This window comes from Polistes dominula, unplaced genomic scaffold (genome assembly GCF_049000335.1).
Source record: "Polistes dominula isolate Pdom_NZ unplaced genomic scaffold, Pdom_raw_medaka scaffold_35, whole genome shotgun sequence".
NCBI classification, from domain to species: Eukaryota; Metazoa; Arthropoda; class Insecta; order Hymenoptera; family Vespidae; genus Polistes; species Polistes dominula.
The window spans coordinates 2,605,158-2,628,071 of record NW_028300968.1 but is presented as its reverse complement, the minus strand read 5'-3'; the positions used below and the strand labels follow the sequence as shown (position 1 = coordinate 2,628,071).

The following is a 22,914-nucleotide window of genomic DNA, read 5'->3' as shown; positions in this document are numbered from 1 at the left end:
ATAAAAAAAAATATATTTTGAGAATATATAAAACATATATATATATATATACAGCGAGTGATCATTTAAATCTTGATAGTAACCAATTTCTATTTTTCAAGTTAATATATATATTTGTATATGTTATTAAGTATTATAGTAATAGTATAGTAGTATATATTATAATACTAAATTTTTTATATAATACTAAAACTAATACATATATATATATAATATTTTTTATTTATTTATTTATAATATATTTATTTATTCATATGTATTATATAAATGCAAGGTTTAACAAAATTTGGTTATTTAAAAATAATATTTAGTAACTCCTACTATTATTACCTATAATTCCATATTTAATAATATTAAAATTTCGATATTATAGTTATATAGTTTTATAGTATAATATTATTTTATATATTATATTACAATTATAATATATATAATTTTTTTTAGGTTATATTATTACAATTATATTATATATTATATTATAGTTATATTATATAAATGTTTTTTAAATTTATATTATAATAATTATATTATATATTTTATTATATATTATAATTAACACAATTATATAGTTGTACACTTTTATACAACATAAACCAAATGATCATTTAAATCTTAAAATTACCCAATTTCTATCTTCCACTTTAATATGCATAAAAATTTAAAGTTAAACAAAAATCTGATCATTTAACAATATTTATTAACACTTACATTCAACCTAACCTATAATTCACTCTAAACTAACTGTACTTCATAATCAAATCAAGGTTTAGTTTTCGTATGTTTCTGTATGAGAAGAAGTGAAAAAGAAGTAGGCCAATAGAAACTGCATCTTTTTATTCGCAGGACGTCCATTTTATGAATTTTGAGAATGCACTAAGCATTACGAACCTAACAGTATGGAGATGAAAAAGTTTCGTTGGATATAATGAAAGTTGAAGAAAAAGTTTTTGCGTCCAGGTCCTCCGTATCTACCTTTCCCCATCTCTCTCTCTCTCTCTCTCTCTCTCTCTCTCTCCACACATATTTTCAAGTGAATTCATACACGCGTGTTGTTAGCACGAAAGGGCCAAACCTGCATCCCTTGATAAAATGTACGTTCGTACATATCAGCCCGCAGCTGCTGTTGCTGCTGCTGGTTCTGATGCTGGTGTTGGTGTTGGTGCTGGTGCATCCAAACTCTCGTTGTCGGATAATCCACCCCCTTTCACCCCCACCTCGGAGAGTTTACTCTCATTGTTACACCCGTTATACGTCATGTTCGTCAAATAATTCAACTTTACGACGTGCAACAGATCGGAAATCAAACTTTTCTTCCCCTTTTTTCATTTTTTTTTTTTTAACATGGATAAAACTAACTATCAGATAATAATATATTCCAACCCCCTTTCTTCCTTTTTTATTCTATTTTTTTTTTTTTATGGGAAGCACTAACTATCATATAATAATATATTCCAACCCTCTTTTCTTCTTTTTCTTTTTTCTATTATGTTTTTGTATTCGAAACTTTGTTACACGTTGTTGAGAGTTAAAATAGAACAAAGATTAAACTTCGTGTTATAATTTATGTTGGATAATAAAAACAATTTAAATGTTGTTGAAAAAATAAATATAATAACAATAATAATAATAATAATTATTATTATTATTATTATAATTAACAACACGTAAATAAATTGTTACGTATTAAAGTAACACATTTATCTTATCAATTTTTTTTTTTTAGTAGAACTAAGCAAAAGGGTTAAACTTCGTGTTACAGTTTTTGTTGGTTAATAAAAACAATTCTAATGTCGTTGAAAAAATAATAATAATAATAATTAATAAGACATAAATAAATTGTAAAAAACGTAACACATTTATCTTATTAATTTTGTTTGTTTTAATAGAACTCAGTAAAAGGGTTAACTTCTCCATTTTATTTTTTTTTTTTTTTTTTTTTTAGGAATAAGAAATCCTTGTAGTTAGATCGTTTGTGATAAAAAAAAAAATAAAAAAAATAAAAAGAAGATGGAAAAGAAAAAAGGTTAAAGTTGGTGAACCGTGACTGTTGGCTGATTGGAGAAAGCTTGACGTGTACGCGCGAGGGTGCGTAAAAGGGTGCACTTTCTAAGGGTCCTTGGGAAAAGAAAAAGAAGAAGTTGTTGTGAAGGGGCAAAAGAAAAAGAAAAAGAAAACTAAAAGAAGGGAAAACAACATCGTACGTCGTTTAGATTGAGACTCTCGTCACGATTTAGATCAGGCTGATTACACCTTCAACGTTAGATTGTGTCAGCTGATTTCTATGATGAGAAAAACGACCAACCAACCAGCCAACCAATCATATTTTTTTTTCGAACTACTATTTCATTTCTAGATTATCTTTGATCCATAAAACTGTCGATACCCCCACCAAACACCCACTCACCCCTTACTTTAGAACAAAAACAAGAAAAAACAAACAAAACAATTACCCTGTGACGCACGCATGCATGTCTATTGATAAAAAACATTTGTTAACATGATTTTTAAACACAATATAAATTATAAAAATAATATTAAATTTATTAATTTATTAATTGTTATCTTTTGTTTGTTTACAGACACCGATTACACGTTAGATGATTCCTATTGGAACGAAGAAACTCAACCCGGTAAGTTTCTTATCAATTTATTATTAAAATATTTTAATAATAAATGTTATTATTCATTTATTTATTATCAATCTACTTAACAATATCATTTCTAATTTTTATTAATTAATTATTATCCTTAATTTATATTTAATTATTGAAATCAACTTGAGATATAAGCTGACATGTTAAAAAATAATTTTTATCATTCAAACGAGGCATCGTAAAAAATAGAAAAAAAAATATAATCCATTTTAAAAATTTATTATAAATATGCTATATCACATTACCGATTTTTTATTCTCCACTTTCTATTATACTTCATATTTCTTTACACTTAATTTTCTTTTTTTTAATCGATCAATCTGATGTAAGACTAAACGACGACCTGTAGAATGACTCGTTAAAAAGAAAAAATAGAAAAAAAAGTATGTGTAATTGGAAACTTTATCTTTCCTTTCTCCTACCCTTCTCCTACCATTTCTCTATCCCTTTCTCTTTCAACCACATTTCTCAAACTATGTATTTAATTAAACCAGTGTTTGCCAGTTTGTAAGTTTGGAAAACGTACAATCGAAGTTACTATAATATAATACCGCATATATATTATATTATATGTTTATGCTTAGTTTGTTCGTTAAAATATGTTTAAATAAATACACATATGTTATATAAGAATATGATGAAAAGGACCGCATTGCGACATTCCAGTGGTTGAAACTTGATACGATGAAGGGGGTGAAACATTTACGCGTTGAAGCTTGGTTACAGCTTATTTGTTAAATCAACACTTCTTGATGATTGGACGGAAATACGAAACTTAAATTGGATTAAATTTTAGACGAAACGAGATCACACAATACACTATAGTTTCAAATTATATATATATGTATGTATGTATATATACATATGTATAATAGTTCAGTAAAACTGACACAATATGACAAACTCAAGAATTTCAAGAATTTCTTTTCACTTTATTGGCCCTTTTTAGAATTCCCTACGATCCTTATACCTTTTTTTTTATTCTTTTTATTCTCTTATTCGAGAAAAAAAATATGAGAAAATTAATAAAAAAAAAAAAAAATAATAATAATAATAATTCTCCGACATACCGAAATCTAATTACATTTAACAAAAATTTGTTCTAGAAACTTGATTAAATTACAAACTTTTCACCATCGATCTCATTTTTATTACTCAACCATCTTTTTCTTCTTATATTTTTTTCCCCCCATTCACCTCTCTCTCTCTCTCTCTCTGTCTTTACTTTTACCTATGAAAAATAAAATAAAAAACCCAAGAGAAAAAACAGCGTACGCGTAATTCCCTTACAAACGGAAATCTAATTACGCGTTGTTTTAAAAAAGAGAAAAAAAAACAAGAAAAATACGATGAATTGTTTGTAAAAATCTTACATTAATAATAATAATAATAATAATAATAATAATAATAATAATAATAATAATAATAATAATAATTTTAATATATTTGTTGACACGGACGAGTATAATTAAATAATAGCATTGTAAACAAAACGTACCGATTAAATTATACGCCCAGTAAGAATCCCTAACTGAAATAGAAAACAAAGTAATTGGGTGTTACGTTATAAAAGAGGGGGGAGGGGGAATAAAAAACAGAAGGAGGAAGAAAATTCCAATGGAAGGAAAGGGGTGGAGAGGGGAAGGGGAGGGGAGGGAGTGTAAAAGAGAAAGAAAGCCCTTTTTCCATGCTTTCTCTCTGTATTCGGGGTACTCCATCTTAAACGTGTTACGTGTAATGCACGTGATACAAAATGTAATAACCTGCCATGTTTCCTGAATTAATTGCAATTTGGTTTGTGAGAGAGAGAGAAATAGAGAGACAAAGAGAAAGTACTCGTAACGCCTTAGTAATACTAACAATAACAACTGCCGTGAACTGTTAGGGGAATATTGAAGCGGACAATTAAGAATATGTATGTGTGTGTATGTGTGTATGTTTATATGAGAAGAAAAGGAAAGGTTAAAAGGAGAGTGGGGATAAATTAATCTGTTAGTAATATCGTAACAGTAGTTCGTTTGACTTGTTCCACTCCCCACTCTCATTCCTACCCCCACTACTAGCATCACTCATCCCCTCTCTTTTAGCTGTTCGAAGAGCTAAAGTAAAATGAAATTCGCGTCAAGTGAAATTTCTATTAAAATTACGCGAACTATTATATTCTAATACCACTTGTGTCAAATTTAATTCTCTAACCATTTCGATTTAATGTTTAAAATATCCTATTTTATGATAGGAATATACGATTGGTTAATATTTCATTGTTAAATCGATAAATGGTAGAATTAGTATCGGAAATAGTTTGATATTTACGTATAATTTGTGTTGAAATGATCAAGTAAATAAAATAACAATAATAATAATTTCGTTTTCAACATACACACAAATATTTTAAACTTATTAAAAAACGAATTTAATTTATTACGAATTATATTTATTATATTAAATTTATTTACGAATAATTGATGTTGAAATGATCAAATAAATAAAATAACAATAATAATAATTTAGTTTTTAATAAATATTTTAAATTTATTAAAAAGCGAATTAAATTTATTAAGAATTATATTTATTATATTAAATTTATATACGAATAATTTTGGTGTTGAAATGATCAAATAAATAAAATAACAACAATAATAATTTAATTTTTAATTAATATTTTAAATTTATTAAAAACCGAATTAAATTTATTACGAATTATATTTATTATATTAAATTTATTTACGAATAATTTTGGTGTTGAAGTGATCAAGTAAATAAAATAACAATAATAATAATTTAGTTTTTAATAAATATTTTAATTTTATCAAATCTTACTACTTCCAGAATTTTTTATTGTAATTTTTTTTTTTTTTTGTTACTATCGAAAAGAAAAGAAAATGCAAAATTAATAATCCTGGTGTACTTGAATTTGCTTCACGAACTATCTATGAAATCTCAATAAAACGAGAACTTGCAAGGAAGGAAGGAAGGAAGGAAGAGTAATAGTACTTTATTAAAACTTTTTATGATAAAATTCCTGGAATCTTCTGAAACGTATAATTTGAAATAATTAAGCATTATAATTAACTTTCCTCCTCCTACTGCTCCTCCTCTTTCACTCTCGAATCGGTTCAGGATTCGCATTCGTAGTAAGAAAATGATTATCAACCTATAGAAAAACTTAACTGCTAAAGATAATTCAATTTAAATTTAAATATTTTTCCATGTCAAAAATGTATACTTTAGTGTAACCATTTAAATGGTTCTTTTAGAAATTAAAACAGTCATAGTATAGTGAGTAAGTAAATGAGTGTAAGTGGTAGTAAAAGTAAAACGAAACAAGTTAACACAAGGACCAATGAGAATTAATTGAAATATTTGTCTAACCATAAGATCAAACCATCAAAGAATAGTATACTAATTAATTTGATCAACGTTAATGTACAGAAAAAATACGTCTTATATTTTGATAAGTTACTGTATATATTTCTTTCTCTTTCTCATACATACATACATACATATATATATATATACTTATGTATTCAGAAATGAATACGATATTTTCTGTTTTTATGTTTCCTACAGACATATATATTTATATATATATATATATAACAAGCACATTATCCCTGTACTTCATTTTGAATGGGTTGGGATACATCGAGTAAGCCCGGAAAGACGATAAGAGGGTAAACTAGACACTACATATTTTAAGTAGACCCTTGACTGATAATCCGAACTCATTCGTCCTCTCACAGCAACAGTTTATCACGGGTCGAGACGAACTTAATACAATGCCCATCGTCTTAATTAAAGAATATCATAAAGCTACTACCTACGATTATAATCGAAGATGATACCACCAAACAAGAGCTCGTTCTTATTTGCCTACCTTGTATATAACCCAAATTATCCAACGTTTTTATCCTCTTTCCAATAAAAGAAAAAATATGTATTTGAAGTACTCTCGAACAAATATATATATATATATATGTATGTATATGTATACATGAAATTTATTTGACATTAAGTATGATGGATGGTAATTAAAGATGGTAAATAAATAAGTATTTGTAATTACCAAGAACTTTCTTATTCAACGTGCAATTTATTTTTATTTTTTAATGCTAATTTAAAAGGATTTATTGTTTAGAGATTATCTAAGTCTTTTGGTTCTGTAAATTTTCGATAGATGGCACTGTATTACAATTCAATTATTTCACGTTTTTTTCAGAGTTACATATGACAGAATTAACCTTACTTTTTATATTTTGTCAATTATAATTGTAGTATTATTTTGTATGTTGTTATAATTTATTAATTTTCGATAGATGGCACTGTATTACAATTCAATTATTTCACCGTTTTTTCAGAGTTACATATGACATTACTAACCTTACTTTTTATATTTTTTCAATTGTAATTGTTGTATTATTTTGTATGTTGTTATAATTTACTAATTTTCGATAGATGGCACTGTATTACAATTCAATTATTTCACGGTTTTTTCAGAGTTACATATAACACAACTAACTTTATTTTTTATATTTTTTTTAATTGTAATTGTAGTATTATTTTGTATGTTGTTATAATTTACTAAATGGTATAGAATTATATTAAAGTAACCTAGTATAATTATAAATTAATAATATATATTTAATAAAATAATCAATAACGTGTGGTGATAATTATAAATGTTAGGTAAATGTTATATTTTAAATAATATTATATCTCGAAGAGAGATAACACCCTTCTCCCATTATCGGACTTTGCTTTTACGAATTACAATCTTCACCTTTTACTTTAGTACTCCCTTTCAAAGCTCATTAAAGGTCAAAGATGAGATAATGGATACTTGAAGCATCTTATTGATCTATTCCTGTTTCCAATATTAAAAAAAAAAAAAAACTATAAAATATCAAATAAATTTATCAGCATCAAATAGGTTGACGATTAAAAAACAAATTCTTAAGATAAATTATTTATAATAAAAATTAGAAACAATATCTCTAATTGTAAGATAAAATCATTTGATTATCAGACTTTGTTCTAACAAATTCTAAACCTTGTTCACACCGTTTTCACATCTATTTAACTAAAGTCCTATTAAAGCAAAAGATGAGATCGAAATGGTGGGTGATGGTGGTACTTGAAGCAAATTGGTGAACTTACAATTGAACGGAGAAAATTGATTTTCAGGTGAGGTCGAACGATTACTACGTGAGTATCGACAAAACCAAGAGCTAGTACGAAATATCGGTGCCAATTATTATCAGATCATCTATCCGGTACAATTACGGCATCACGAGAAAATGGGAATATCCACGAGAGAAGTTGGCGTTACTAAGGTAAAAGAATAATAATAATAATAATTATTATTATTATTATTATTATTATAAAAATAATAAAAGTAGGTAAGCAAGTAAAACGCGTTTAATCCCAAAAATATCTCTTAGTTAGTTATCTTTGAGAAAAAAACACGAAAGTAAAATACGAGTCACGAAAAGACCCTTATCTCACATCCCTTTTTCGTTATTTCAGTTTCCTCAAAGAGGATACGGTGAGGGAGGATATCAAAACTCTAGAGGCAGATTAAGAGTAAGTTTTTGGAGAGTTGTGAATTAATTATTCTCGTAAATTACTTAAACCCTATATCCTCTACCCCCTTCTATCGTTTTGCTAAATCGTTTAAAGTGTTTGCTATGTGTTTGTATTAACCGTGTACACATATATATATATTACTTTTGAAACTTCAGATAGGAAGACATTTTCATCGGACGTCTCTTCTGATCAAGGCCTTTAATCATAAATTTCGCCTAGATTTAGAATTAAATACGTAAGTTGTAAAACAATTTTCTTTTTTAACAAAAAAAAAAAAAAACATTAAAAAGAAAACAAAATTTAATACAAAAATTAATTAAATAAAACACACAATTAGATATTTAATAAAATGCCTATTGCATATCTGCCATTTGTTTTTTTTTATTATTAAATAAATTAAAATTAAATAATATTATTAGAAACAAAACAAACGTTAATAATTATTGCAGGCAACTTTTAGCTCCGAATCTTGTACAAAAAGATTATTTACCAGACGGTGTGGAACAAAGTTCTAAACAGGTAAAAACTTATAATTAATATATAATAAATAAATAAATAAATAAAGTTATATGCAACAATTGGATGGAATCATGATGACCGAAAAAGAAAATAATGGTATTTAATTATTAAATAATAATGAAGAATGATTTTGTATACAGGAAATAGAACATTGTTATTATCATGGCACCGTAAGAGATTATCCAGGAGCTAGTGCCGCTTTTCACACGTGTAACGGTGTCAGTGGTGTCATACATTTAGGCAACGAGACTTTTGTCATTCATCCATTCTACGGCGGCGATTTGTCGGTCAGTTTCATTGCTTTATATCAAAATTTTTAACGCTATTTTCTTTTTATAATTCACATATTACATTAACACTAGATTTGCAGAGGTTATGTTCACTATTTTTTTTTACAAACATTGTTTGAATAAAGGATTGTCAGTAAATGGAAGTAATTATTAATTAAAAATTGACATATATTTTTTTTTAAATAATATTTAAGAGTTTTATATATTATATGTAAGACAGAAACTAAAAATGAATCAAATCTAGTGTTAATAATAGGTGTACAGCTTTGATTCTGCCATTATTTCTATAAGCCATCTGTAGGAAAATAGCAGAAGCAAAGTTATACACCTAATATATTATAAAAATAAGTTTTATGAATATAAAAATGTTATCATAAACCACATATAAATATGTGTGTGTTTATACATACGAGAGGTATGTTTACTCAACCTAAGTATTCACAGAAAAATGAGTATGTCACGTGAACACACACATACACATACACTGTTTCACTTTCTATCTTTTTGCCCATTGCTGACGGAAGTGTTTGCACGATTCTCTTCTTCCTTTATAGAACCATCTATACCCATATGGTATACACATACTATATACACATATACCTATATACTTATGGTAGTATTAGTAGTAGTGGGCTTAGCTGACATAAACACCCACGATCCAGTTTCGTTAACACAAAACGAAGCATAAGAAGGATTCAGTTAAACCCGACATCAACCTAAAGGCGACTTAGCAAACTAGTAACCATTCTAGCGACCCTTCCCCATATTCTACTTGTTCCCCCATCTATGTCCCATCTATGTCCTCATCTATCTATGTATCAAAGTTTACCTTTACTTTCTACGCAGAATACAACAAAAAGAAAAATAATCAAAAAGTAAAGAGACATTTTATCTTCTTTTTTTTCTTCTTTTCAATTCTTTTCTTTTCCATTAACAAACAAAACGTATATCGAGTATCGTACCATTTTCATTCCTACCCCCACCCCTTGACATTTGATCGAATCTAAAATGTCTATTGATTTTTTAATTAAATATTACAAAAAATAAATAAATAACAATGATTACAAAAATTTAAATCTGCAAGAGGTTAGTGGGAGGGGCACTTTCTGACAATTAATCGAATTTAAAATGTTCATTGATTTTTTTTTTCATAAAAAAAGATAACAAAAATTAAAAATTGAAACTAGGAAGGGGTTAGAATGGAGTATAAGGGTTCTAGGTACCTATAAAGTAATTTTTTAAATTATAGCACTTTTATTATCAATAATATTACGTTCAGTGAATCAAAAAGGGAAACCGATGGTGACGGAAAACGTAATACGATTACGTGCTCGGCTTACTACTCGTTTTACTCTACTGAATGGCCACGCAGCTTGCGGTATAGAAACTAGCGTTTGTACCAACCATAATCGTCTCTTTATCTTTCCTCTCCTTCACCATCACCACTACCACCATTACCACTAGTGTACCAGTACTGCTATTACAATCACCATCAAACTGTACTTGAATTATCCCACCTTTAACAGGATCACTAAAACAACTATTCTATCCAATACCATCATCCTCGTTCATCCATTTATTCATCCAACAGTAATCAGCTAGGTACACCCATCAGCATCATCAACACCAGCAGATTCAGTTGCAGTAATAAAATAAACTTTTCTTTTTATTATTTTAGATCTACAGAAAAATTCTGTCCGATTAAACAAACATTGATTCAAGTTTTTCATCTCTAGGGATATTTTTTTTTTAATGGAATATAAATTACCATAACGTTAAAAAGAAGTTAAATATAATGATGGTAATTTTATTATTCGTAAATTTAAATTATACAAAATTTATTATTTTATTTTATTCTACAAATGGACAGAATTTTTCCGGTACACCTAATATTATTAAAAATAGAGAATTATTATAATATTATTATAATTATTATTATTTTTATTATTATATTTATTATTATATTTATTTTATATAATTATTTTAATAATTTAATAATATTATATATTAATAATTAAAATAATAATTTATAATTAATATAATTAATATATATAATTATTATATATATCTTGGTATAAGTAAACCCCACTCCTACTCATATTCCAACTCCTAATTCCACTCTCAATCCTACTCCCACTCCCTTTCCAACTCCTACTCCCACTCTCAGTGCTATTCGCACTCCCACTTCCAACCCCCACTCCTCACATTGACTAGTGAAATTTATCGAAGAATCTAACCTAATGGAAAAAACATTTAAATGATGGATTTGTTTTGTATATAAACTATATGTAGCCACCTCTCTTTTAGCAGAAACATCCTCACGTTATATTTGAAGCTCGAACAAAAGCTGACAAAGGGTGCGCTAATTCGGGAACTAGCGAGTGGCGTAACCGTAGGCAGAAGCATTTTTTGTGGCTATCGGAAAACACTTCCGATCGTTATAAGAGAGACGTCCGTGATACAACCAAATACATCGAAACTGCCATCATTATCGATAAGGCTATGGTATATTCATTTTACTTCTTCTGATAATGCACTTCCTTTTATCCTAAACCCCTCCTCCCATTTCCTCAATTTTATAATATTATATTAATAACAATTTATACTATTTATAATCAAATTTGTTATATTATTTGTTGATTATTTAGTTTGACAAAAGAAACGGTAGCACCAGAAGCGAGGTTGTTCACGATGCCATCCAAGTTGCTAATATCGCGGATTTGGTAAGCAAAAATTAAAATAAATAAATAAATAAATCTACTATGTTCGATTAAAAAAAAAAAATTTAATTAAATATTATCGTATGTATCCATTGAAAAAAAAAACGAAATACAATATCTGTTTTTCTTTTCCCTCCCCCTTTTTTTTATTTTCTCTTTTTTTTATTTTATTTTTTATTTTACTTCGTCTTCTTCATTTTATTTTTGTTTCCAAAACCTTTCAGTATTTCCGTACATTAAATACTAGAGTTTCCGTCGTATACATCGAAACCTGGCAAGGTGCTAACCAAGCAAAAATCACTAAAGATATGGATATCGGTGCCGCTATGGTACAATTTAGCGATTATATGTTTCGAAGGGTATACAATGTTTTACTGGACACCACCCAATTGCTTACGTGAGTCTGACAAAGATATAATAACTTTAAAATAAAGTTTAATACAAACAAAGAAAGAGATTGTTTCTTGGGGAATATTTTGTTTGAATTTGCGTTTGTTTTGTTTGTTTGTTTCAAACAGGGGTGAAACATTCTTAGGTGGTGAATCAGGAATGGCAGTACCGCACACTGTGTGTACGCAAAAGTCATTAGGAATCAGTGTTGATTTAAATACATACGAACCACATCTTTTAGCTGGTACTATGGCACACATGATTGGTCATAACATTGGAATGGCACACGACGATGGACGTGAGTTTTATTTTTATTTCTTGCAAAATTTTCTTCATATTGTTCCCCTTGTGATGAAATCAATCTATCCCCACTCCTACTTCTACTCCCACTCCAATTCCTTCTCCCACTCTCAGTCCTACTCCCACTCCTACTTCCAATCCCCACTCACTCCTCACATTGACTAGTCAAATTTATCAAAGAATCAAAGCCAAAATTTAATAACAATGAACTAATTGTACCATTGTAATTTAATTGTTAGATTTATTTAAAGTTTAAACTAAAAGTTAGATCGATATCTCGATTTAACAATGAATTTTGTAGGAAGCGAATGCAGCTGCCACGATTGGCACGGATGTATCATGGCCCAATCAATCGTAGGATTGCAAAACGTTCAACCCTACAAGTTTTCCGAATGTAGTAAATCAGATTACATACAAACTTTAAAAAGCGGCCACGGCCTTTGCCTTTTTAATAAACCAAACGAGGTAAGCGTGTCAAGTGGAACCACCACTACTACTACAACTACTTCGATCACTCGATGATCTTAACTTTTTTTCTCTTTTTTTTTTTATTGTCTCTTTTTTTATCTATCTACCTATATATATATATATATATATATATATATATATATATATATATTGTGTGTGTGTGTTACCGTAAAAGATCGAAATTGAAGAATGTCAAGATTCACATAGTAGCTTGTTAACACATATCAAATATTTTATTATATAAAATTATGGTGAATTTCTAATTATAAAATATGAAACAATATTTCAAATATTTGCATATGCATGAAACAAATTATTTAATAAAATTAATATATATAGTGGGTAATAAAAGATTCACGTGTGTGTGGTGTAAATGTCAACACAAACCAAATACAATTTACTTTTATATAAAATAATGGTGAATTTCTAATTATAAAATTTGAAATAATATTCCAAATATTTGCATATGCATGAAACAAATTATTTAACAAAATAAATATATATATATATATATAGGGTAGTAAAAGATTTACATAGTGTAAATGTCAACACATACCAAATACAATTTCTTTTTATATAAAATTATGGTGAATTTCTAATTATAAAATTTGAAACAATATTTCAAATATTCCAAATATTTGCATATGCATAATTCAAATTATTTAACAAAATAAATATGTAATATGTTACCATGAAAGATCAAATTTATAGAACGTCAAGATTTACATGATGAAATGTCAACACATACTGATGAATACATCGTTGAAATTTTGGTTCATTCCTATACATTAATATTTCAAACATACAAACAATACATCAAGGAACAACCATGTGAATCTTGAACATTCTTAACTATACATATATATACCTAATTCTCGTTTTGTACATTTCTGTCTCATTAAAATCCTCTCAATTTTGCACGAACGTGTTTTATTCGTGAAATTCACAGTTAGAAATCAGGAGATCATGCGGAAACAGGGTAATAGACGAAGGGGAACAATGCGATTGCGGATCGCACGAGGAATGTCATGAACTCGATCCTTGCTGTGATCCGATTACCTGTAAACTCACAAGTGAGGCCCAATGTGCTTCAGGACCTTGTTGTAACAATTGCAAGGTATATATAAAACAATTACTTAATACTAATACTATGATAATGTTACTCTTTATCAAACTGGTAGCTTAACATTCTTACTACACCAATACAGAAACACGGGAATGATTCTAACACATATACAAGAGACCACTTATCCATTCTTGTGTTTCCTATATATGTATGTGTGTGATAGTATAGAGATTAACTGAGAAATTCAAGCCGAAATTCGAGCTCTTCCTAACGATTAAGTGATTGTCTATCTTGCGTTTAGAAAAGGGTCATTCTTCCCTTCGACAATGCTTTACCAAGCTGAAGGAAGTAAATTACCTTCGGTTAATCGATCTTCAGACATTCAATGAACTTTAGCCAGGAAATAAGCAGGGAAAATGAACATTTAACAACAATACACCCTTCTTCATCCACTTCTTACTTATCTATCTACTATTACAATCAATACGCGTTAATTATCTAGCATTTATTTCTAACTATATTATCGTCGTTTGAACTTTTATCGATTGATATATCTATAACGTATGTTATGTAGATGAAAACTGATCCAAAAAGATAATATAAAATTTAATGTTAATCGAAAGAGTTTTATCTATTTATCTTCACTATTAGGTATATGTAATCAGTTGAACATGGTTCAAAAAGTTTGTTCAATTAAAATAGATATCGATATGTGTTCAACATAATATTATTTCTAACATTTATTATAGTCATTCAAACTTATATCAATGAATATAAGTAAATTTATTCTTTGAAAATTATTAATTAATATAATAATTTGTCTTTCCGTATTTATAGGTTATGTAACATAGGTTATGCAAAGTTTGGCCAGTTATAGTAATATAGTATATATATATATATTACTAGATCTACACGTCATCGACAAACCTTAGGTAGAATATCCAGCAGCTTTTAACATCCCACATCAGCTAACCACCCCCTATCCCTTCATCCTACCCTTCCTTCCAAACCGAATCTTGGTTAGTTGACTATAACCTGACAACGTGAGTACCAACACGCTTATATAGGACTAAAAGTACATTGTAGATGTATAATATGTAACATACTCGTGCGACAGGTATACGTACAACCAATGTACATACGTGTTAAGAGGAAACTTGCTATAGTACAGTACTGTGACCCTTCATATACTCGGTCAGTAGGTCCCTCTCTCTCTCTCCCTCTCTCTTATGTGTTAGGTTCTAGCAAGGTAACTCGTCAATGTAGATGATCATCACCGATGATCTCTTATTCGTAAACCTTACGAGTGACCCTGTTCCACCGTGAACAGTACCAGCACCAGTAGCAACACCAGCAGGACAACCTTTATCGTCGAATGGTGATCGACCATCATCATTACGGATTTATCGAACGTTGTCGTTAAATCACTGACCTGGATTTCGAAGCTTACAGATAAAAAAAAAAAAAGTATTCTAGCAAAATGCTTCAAAATGAAATCGATTGTCGTATCTCTATCTCTTTCTCTTTCACACACGTACATACACATTTCTTCTTTTTTATTTCTCTTTTAACTTTGACCTTTTCCTCTAATCAATTTTTTTTTAATACTTTACATGGTCACTTATACAAATTGTTAGACTTTTGCAATAAGAATCCCTTTTTCTACCAACCCCTCAAATAAAAGGTGGTCGTAATTTTTTAAATGAATAGTTTTTTTTTTAGGTTATAATTTGTTCGTTTATACAGGTTATTTATAGCTTTGTATATAAGAATTCAGTGTCACAATGTTTGTCCACTAATAATTCCGAAATTACTGAACCGATCTTAGTGAATTTTTTTTGTATTTTGTGTGATTTGTTTCAACTTAGAATATAGGATAGTTTTGATCGCGATTATTTTTATTTTTTTTTATTGCTAATTTACGGATTTATTATTTAAAAGTTATCTAAGTCTCTTGGTACTGCAGGTTTTTAATAGATGACGCTGTATCACAATTCAATTAATTGCATATATTCACGTCATACGTTTTTTTCAGATTTACTAAGCTTACTTTTTATATTGTTTCGTGTATTATTATTTTATGTATTCCATTCTAATTATTTTGTGCGTTGTTATAATTTAATAAATTGTTTAGAATTGGTTTATTATTTAGGGGTTATCTAAGTCTTTAGGTACTGTAAGTTTTCAATAGATGGCGATGTATTACAATTCAATTGTTTCACGTTTTTTTTTCAGAGTTACATATGGCATAACTAACCTCGCTTTTTGTATTCTTATTTTATGTATGCAATTCTAATTGTAATATTATTTTATGTCTTATTATTTATGTATTGTATATATTAAAAATCTCAAATTTTTTTATTCTTAATTTGAATTCCCAGAAATTATTAGTGAATATGAATTTGATTTCATTAAATAATTTAATATTATATTAAATCAACATTTTGTAACAAAACCAAACCAACGCGTAGCTGAAGCATCTTAGTATATATATATATATATACTTTTTTCTTGTTTCATTCTTTGCTACCAACCACCATGAACGAATTAACCTTAACCTAACGAAGTTACGTGCAAGAGGAATCGTTTGTCGTGAATCAACTAACGAGTGCGATCTTCCGGAAATTTGTGACGGAACTACTGGTCAATGTCCACCGGATGTTTATAAGAAAAACGGAAGCCCGTGCTCGGATAATACGGATCACTGCTTCAACGGCATCTGTCCAGCATTGAATCTACAATGCAAGCAGGTTTGGGGTTACAGCAGTGTCGCATCTGACAAGCAATGTTTCGAACAATTCAACTCTAAGGGTTCCATCAATGGACATTGCGGTACCGACGCTTCCGGTCATTTCGTCAAATGCGAATCGGAGTGAGTATCCGGTTATCTCTATTGGTGCTTCGTGAAGTTGGGGGATTGAGGCTGAAGTTTTGGGGTTGGGGTAGGGGGCTGTTGGTAAATCGAAACAATGAAAGGACTAGGAACAATAAAGAGATTTAAAAAAAAAAAAAGAACACACAAAAAATGAAAGCATCTCTGCACGTTGGCCCTAATTCTCTCGATGGTTTCGTTCCTGGGCCCAGTTTTATTCGCATGACGTCAATCCCCTACCCCCTTCTACCGGTCATTCAATTTTTCAACGAATTCGTTATAAAATCCTTTTTTTTTCTTTCTCTTGGTGATTACTTTTTTTTTTTTTTGATATACGCGACAATACTGGACGGTTTTATGCACTGGGGAAAAAAATAAAAGTAATCAAAATCAACACAAACACATATATATATATCTTTTCATATTTTTGAACTATCGAAAAAAAACTGATGTCGTTGATATCATTCGATATATTTCAATTTTTAATCAATATTTTTCAAACATTTTATCAAAACCAACAAGATCATCGTTTTAACCATTTTGTAATAAGTTATTTAATTGATTTGTCTAGGAACATTCGTTGTGGATCCCTTCAATGCCAAGACGGTTATAAACAACCAATTATCGAAGGAATGGATGAACTTTTTACTATTACGAAGATAACTATGAAGGGTCAGGAACATCAGTGCAAGTAAGTATTAATAGTATCTTTCTAAAAGAGAGGTTAATTGACAGTGATGGTGGATTCGATTAATAACCTTTTTTTCTTGTCTTTTTTTTCCTATTCTTAACTCAGAGTGACCACTGGAAAGGTGGAAGGTTCCGACATGCCAAGTTGGGGATTGGTTCGTGACGGCACATCTTGCGGTGATAATCTGGTGAGTTATATATATATATATAGATTTTCTTATATCACATTATATTGTGTGGAAACCAACCCCCTCCCTTCACCTTCACCCCTATAAGAAGTAATCTAATCGATCTACCACCTAACGAAACGTTCTGAAAGCTTGCCAGCACTTTCAAACCGTTTTGTCTCTTGGGAAGTTCGGATAAGGGACAGAGAATTAACACAAGTTTAGGGAAAGGGATAGATGCGGGGGTTGTTGTAATATCTTTGAAGGGTCCGATTAATTGAACGATACCATAAATCGATTTATGCAAAATGTTTGAACTTTTGACAAAGAAAATTAAACTCGAGTCTACCAAAAAGCCACCTGTGTGTTTGTCTTCAATTTGAAAAAAAAAAATTTTTTCTCTGAGATAAAAACTGAAAAAGACTGTCGTTTGATGGGAAGGTTGGGATAGGGTGTGTTTATTGAAGATTACCTTTAAGAAAAATACTTTTTTCTTTTATCAAACATATCTTTTGTTATAAAGTTTTTAATACGAGTAAAAATGATTGATGAACAATCGATTAAAATATTTGTTGAATTGATAAAAAACAAAGAAAATTAATATTTTTACAATATCGTTTTAATTTATGATTATAGATCTGTGTAAATCAAACCTGTATAAGCCTTTTCCTTCACTTAAGTCAAGACAAATGTCCAAGTAATCACAATAACAACGAATGCTCGGGAAATGGGGTAAGTTATAATTTTTATTTTATTCTAAAAACATTTATGTTGTATTATTGTGCGACTGCATAGTACGAAAAGTATTAATTACAAAATTAAAGTTCAAATTTTATCATTATTTATAAAAAAAACATTACGCCTGTTGAGATGCAACCCTCCAGACACACTTTGAAAATGTTGCTTGCGAGCGCCATCTACTGGAACGGATTTTTTTCTGTCCGAAAGATAGACAACCCGTAATACACGCGTGTATAAACAGTTTGGGCTGAAAAAAATTCCGTACTAACAGATGGCGCTCGCAAGCAACATTTTCAGTGTGTCTGGAGGGTTCCATACTTACAGGCGCACATTTAAATAAATAATTACAAGAGAAAGTAAAAATAATATTATAATAATATTATATAATAAATTATCATACTCTTGATACTATGCACTCTTGAAACTTACTTTTTTGAAGAAGAAGTTTTACTTCTAACTTGTGTAATCTGAAAAAATGTTTTTTTTATTTTGTTTTTACAAAATTTGTTTGAGGAATGAAATTTAAAATAAAAGAAGAATCACGTTGCAAGGAAAAAATTGTAATTAAAAGAATATTAATGAAGTTATTGTAAAATATAATAAAAAGAAAACCATAAATAATGTAATTAAATTAGTTTCATTGCGTGAATAAAGTTGGAACACTTTTAATACCGTTTCGTACTTTAAATAAATTCCAACAAAATAAAACTTTCAACTAATTGTACACGTATTTACAAAAGTTTGTATGTAACAACGGATAAGTAAAAGTTTAAAGTAAAATGAGAATTTATTTAATTTTCTTTTCTTTTTTTCTTTTTTTTTTTTTAAATAGCAGAAATTGATAAAGAAGTCAACTACGATGAAGTTTGGTTATAGTTCTGTAAAAAATATGGGTTTTGTTATTTGTATTATTTCTAGGTATGCACAAATACCAATAAGTGCTATTGTTATCCTGGCTGGAGTGGAACGGACTGTTCCATACAGACAGACATTCCAACTTTAGGGCCAGCAGCAATTCCAGCTACCGAACCATCGGATGTAGGTAGCTCAACTCCACATATGGGGAAGAAAGAGACCCCCTACGGTAAGAGATATTTTTTTACAAAATCATTTTATTCAACCATTTTTAAACACCCAACCTACCTCCCTAAATACCAAACTAATTAAAAACTTTTCAACCCTCCATTGTCAATCTTAAAACGAAATTATTTTGCGTAAGCCGTATCGGCACGATTCATTCAACTAAAACTTTATTTTTTTTGTGTCCTTTTCTTTTTATTTAAATCATTTCAAAGAGTCTTAAATGTTGAAACTTTTTGTTGTAAAACAATAATAAGTAAAAGTTCAATTGAATTAATTAAAAGAAAATAAAGTTTTGTCGTTGAATGTCTCGTTGCTTGAGATTTCACAGAGTTGAAAAGTTTATTTATTAAATAAATTATTAAAATATATATAATCTATATATATATATATTAAGAATATGAAAATCTAATAATATAGAATTGATTAGTATTATTAAATAAATTTATTATAATGTATTTATAATCAGTACAATATTTCTACTTAACAAAATTGAAATCTCAAATGTTTTATATATTTTTTTCATATTCTTATTATTGTTATAAGTATAATATTTAATAGTGAAATCGAGGTACGATAAAAAAACATTTATGGAAACAATTTATTTTTATTTTTTTTTAAATCTAATTCGAATAAAATTAAATTTATAAAATAAAATTAACTTTGTTTAAAGTATCAAAATTATATTTTGGTTAATTATTAAAATTAATAATTATATATATATATATAATAATAATAATATAATGAATATAATTTTTTTATAAGAGGAAAAATTTGAATAAAAATAAAATACAAATTAAATACAAAAAAAATTTAATAGAAATTCTTTCTTAATTAAAAATGGTACGTGGTTATTTATTACAAAATGATAAAACAATCATTCAATCAAATATATCCGATTACAACTCCACGGAGCCCTTTTTTTCGAAGGTTTAATCAAGTATTTGAGAAAAATATTTTACAAGTTGGAATCTACACTTTTTGATAAAAAAAAAAAATCGAAATTTGTTATCGTACCTCGAAATCACACAACGTGAAAAGTATTCCAATATGATTGATACGTTTGTGAAACGAAAAAGATCAAAAACAACAAAAAGAAAAAGAAAAAGAAAAAGAAAAACAAACAAATTGTTTTAATTCGGGATAAAACGAGGATGATTTTAATCCTCGTCGTGTAAGTACGTCTAACAAGATGTTTCCACCCTCTATATATTTTTTTTTTGTCTTCTCGCACTGAATAATAAATATTGACTCGGGTGGTAGTAGTAAGTAATATGAAAAAACAAAAAAGAAAAAAAACCGTCTGGTTATTTAGGGCCATACCATCAGCTGTGCACATAAAGTTTGATGCGTTTTTTTCCCCTTCAACCCCTTTTCTTCGTATTCGTATATGTGTATATTTACTTATTATATATATATAGGCGCGTGTTACACATACATATATATATATACACTACTGGTATATAATATATACGTATAAATTGAGTCAAAGTAATATTCTTACTTGAGTTTTTCATTGTAAAATTGTTAATTGTAAATTGTAATGGAAAATATTTGTTTAAAAAAATTCTTCTGTAAAATAGAAAAAGAAAATAATAATATAATTTTGTATTGTAGAATAATCATAATATTGTAGAAAAATATTAAAATAAATAAAATAATAAATATTAGAATAATAAATAATATTAAAAATATTACAATAATAAATAATATTAAAATGTTAAAGTAATAAATAATATTATAGAAGAGTATTAAAATTATAAATAATATTAAAATATTAAAATAATAAATAATATTGAAATAATAATATAATTAAAATAAATAAAATAATATTGTAGAAGAATATTAAAATAAAAAAGATAATAAATATTAAAATAATAAAATAATAAAATAATTAAAATAAATATAATAACATTATAGAAGAATATTAAAATAATAAATAATATTGAAATAATAAAATAATTAAGATAAATCAAATAATATTATAAAAGAATATTGTATTAGTGAATAAATAATAATTATATAATATAAATATATATTCTATTTAAATAATAATCAAAAATAATTATTTTTACAAGAACAACATATTTGCATATGCTGCAATGTATTTTAAAAAATACATTGATTATTTTTATAAATAATATTTCAAATAAATATCATTTCTAATTAATCATACATTTGAAATAATTTTATTATTCAATAAATTTAAAAGTTTAAAAATTCTTATAAATACATTTTTATCTAAAACAATGTTTAAATATCATTTTATAAATGATAGTAGAAAAAAAGGTATGAATATTTCTGTGACTCACATACTACACAAACATATATATATATACTTTTATATGTATATATATATGTATATTTATGTTATATACATAAAAAAAAGAGGAAATCTAATAAAAACAAATACATAGGTGAATATTACATGGGTGTAGTATACCGGAACGATAAGCTTACTCGATTACACTTTCCACTTTTGACTCACCAATCGTTTTCCTACTTTTTCCAACCCCAATCAACTACCTTTTTTCCACCCCCTTCATATACTTTGTCTCTTTCTCTCTTTCTCTCTCTCTCTTTCTCTCTCTCTTTCTCTTTCTTTCTATTTTTCTATCTTTTTCTCTCATTCTCTATTTATATCTTCCGTATTTTCCCGAATTCTCTTATTTCTGAAGAGAAAAAAAAGAAAAAAAAACCTTAGCTCCATTCGCAAAACCATTTTCAAGGGAAAGAAACGATCTTCACAAACCAACCCCAACCCCAACCCCAACCCCCTGCCCTTATTACAGGTGCATGCCCAATACTTTAGATAACTTTAATGAGATCTCTGAGGGTGAGATACTTATCAAAATGGAAAAACCGTACTTTTCATTGCTACGATGAGATTATAAATCCCTTTCGTCCCTTTTTCCCTTTTAATTTTATTTTTTATTTTCGGGACTCGTACTCGAATCGTTGATAACAAAACAATTCATTGGATGATCGATCAATCGTTTTCGTTAGATGATCTTTTTGTTTCTTGTGTGTTTTATTTATTTATTTATCAAAAATATTCACAAAGAAAAAAACAATAATAATAATAGAGAAAAGATTGTGTGTGTGTGTGTTTAATAATTTTTCAATAAATTTTTTATAATAAAAATGAGACATTTTTCAATAAATTTTTTATATTAAAAATGAGACATTTTTCAATGAATTTTTTATATTCAAAATGAGACAGCTGATTATATTTTTGATTTTGTTTTACAATTAACGAAAATATTGATCGAGTTTTAAAAAATATTCCGTACAAAATATCATCCCCCATCCCCCCAATTGTAATTTCTAGTACTTTTGTTTCCCGTATAAAAATAATGGGAAATAAAATA

At 27.9% G+C, this 22,914-nt stretch overlaps 1 protein-coding gene across 17 annotated transcripts in view; it reads left to right on the top strand.

Moving 5' to 3' along the window:
* The window catches only part of mmd (disintegrin and metalloproteinase domain-containing protein mind-meld), a 99,183-nt gene that overhangs the window by 46,794 nt on the left and 29,475 nt on the right, over positions 1-22,914 (top strand). For 16 of the 17 annotated variants that reach the window (XM_015327457.2, XM_089173311.1, XM_015327454.2 and 13 more), the window contains exons 2-18: positions 2,580-2,630; positions 7,839-7,987; positions 8,181-8,237; positions 8,396-8,475; positions 8,690-8,759; positions 8,900-9,046; positions 11,357-11,554; positions 11,698-11,772; positions 11,994-12,166; positions 12,288-12,457; positions 12,761-12,924; positions 13,877-14,044; positions 16,561-16,865; positions 17,437-17,556; positions 17,662-17,743; positions 18,359-18,454; positions 19,382-19,547. In XM_015327457.2, the coding sequence (XP_015182943.2) occupies positions 2,580-2,630; positions 7,839-7,987; positions 8,181-8,237; positions 8,396-8,475; positions 8,690-8,759; positions 8,900-9,046; positions 11,357-11,554; positions 11,698-11,772; positions 11,994-12,166; positions 12,288-12,457; positions 12,761-12,924; positions 13,877-14,044; positions 16,561-16,865; positions 17,437-17,556; positions 17,662-17,743; positions 18,359-18,454; positions 19,382-19,547 (2,271 nt within the window). The remainder of the gene's footprint in view (positions 1-2,579; positions 2,631-7,838; positions 7,988-8,180; positions 8,238-8,395; positions 8,476-8,689; positions 8,760-8,899; positions 9,047-11,356; positions 11,555-11,697; positions 11,773-11,993; positions 12,167-12,287; positions 12,458-12,760; positions 12,925-13,876; positions 14,045-16,560; positions 16,866-17,436; positions 17,557-17,661; positions 17,744-18,358; positions 18,455-19,381; positions 19,548-22,914) is intronic. The other variant, XM_015327446.2, reaches the window with a different exon arrangement.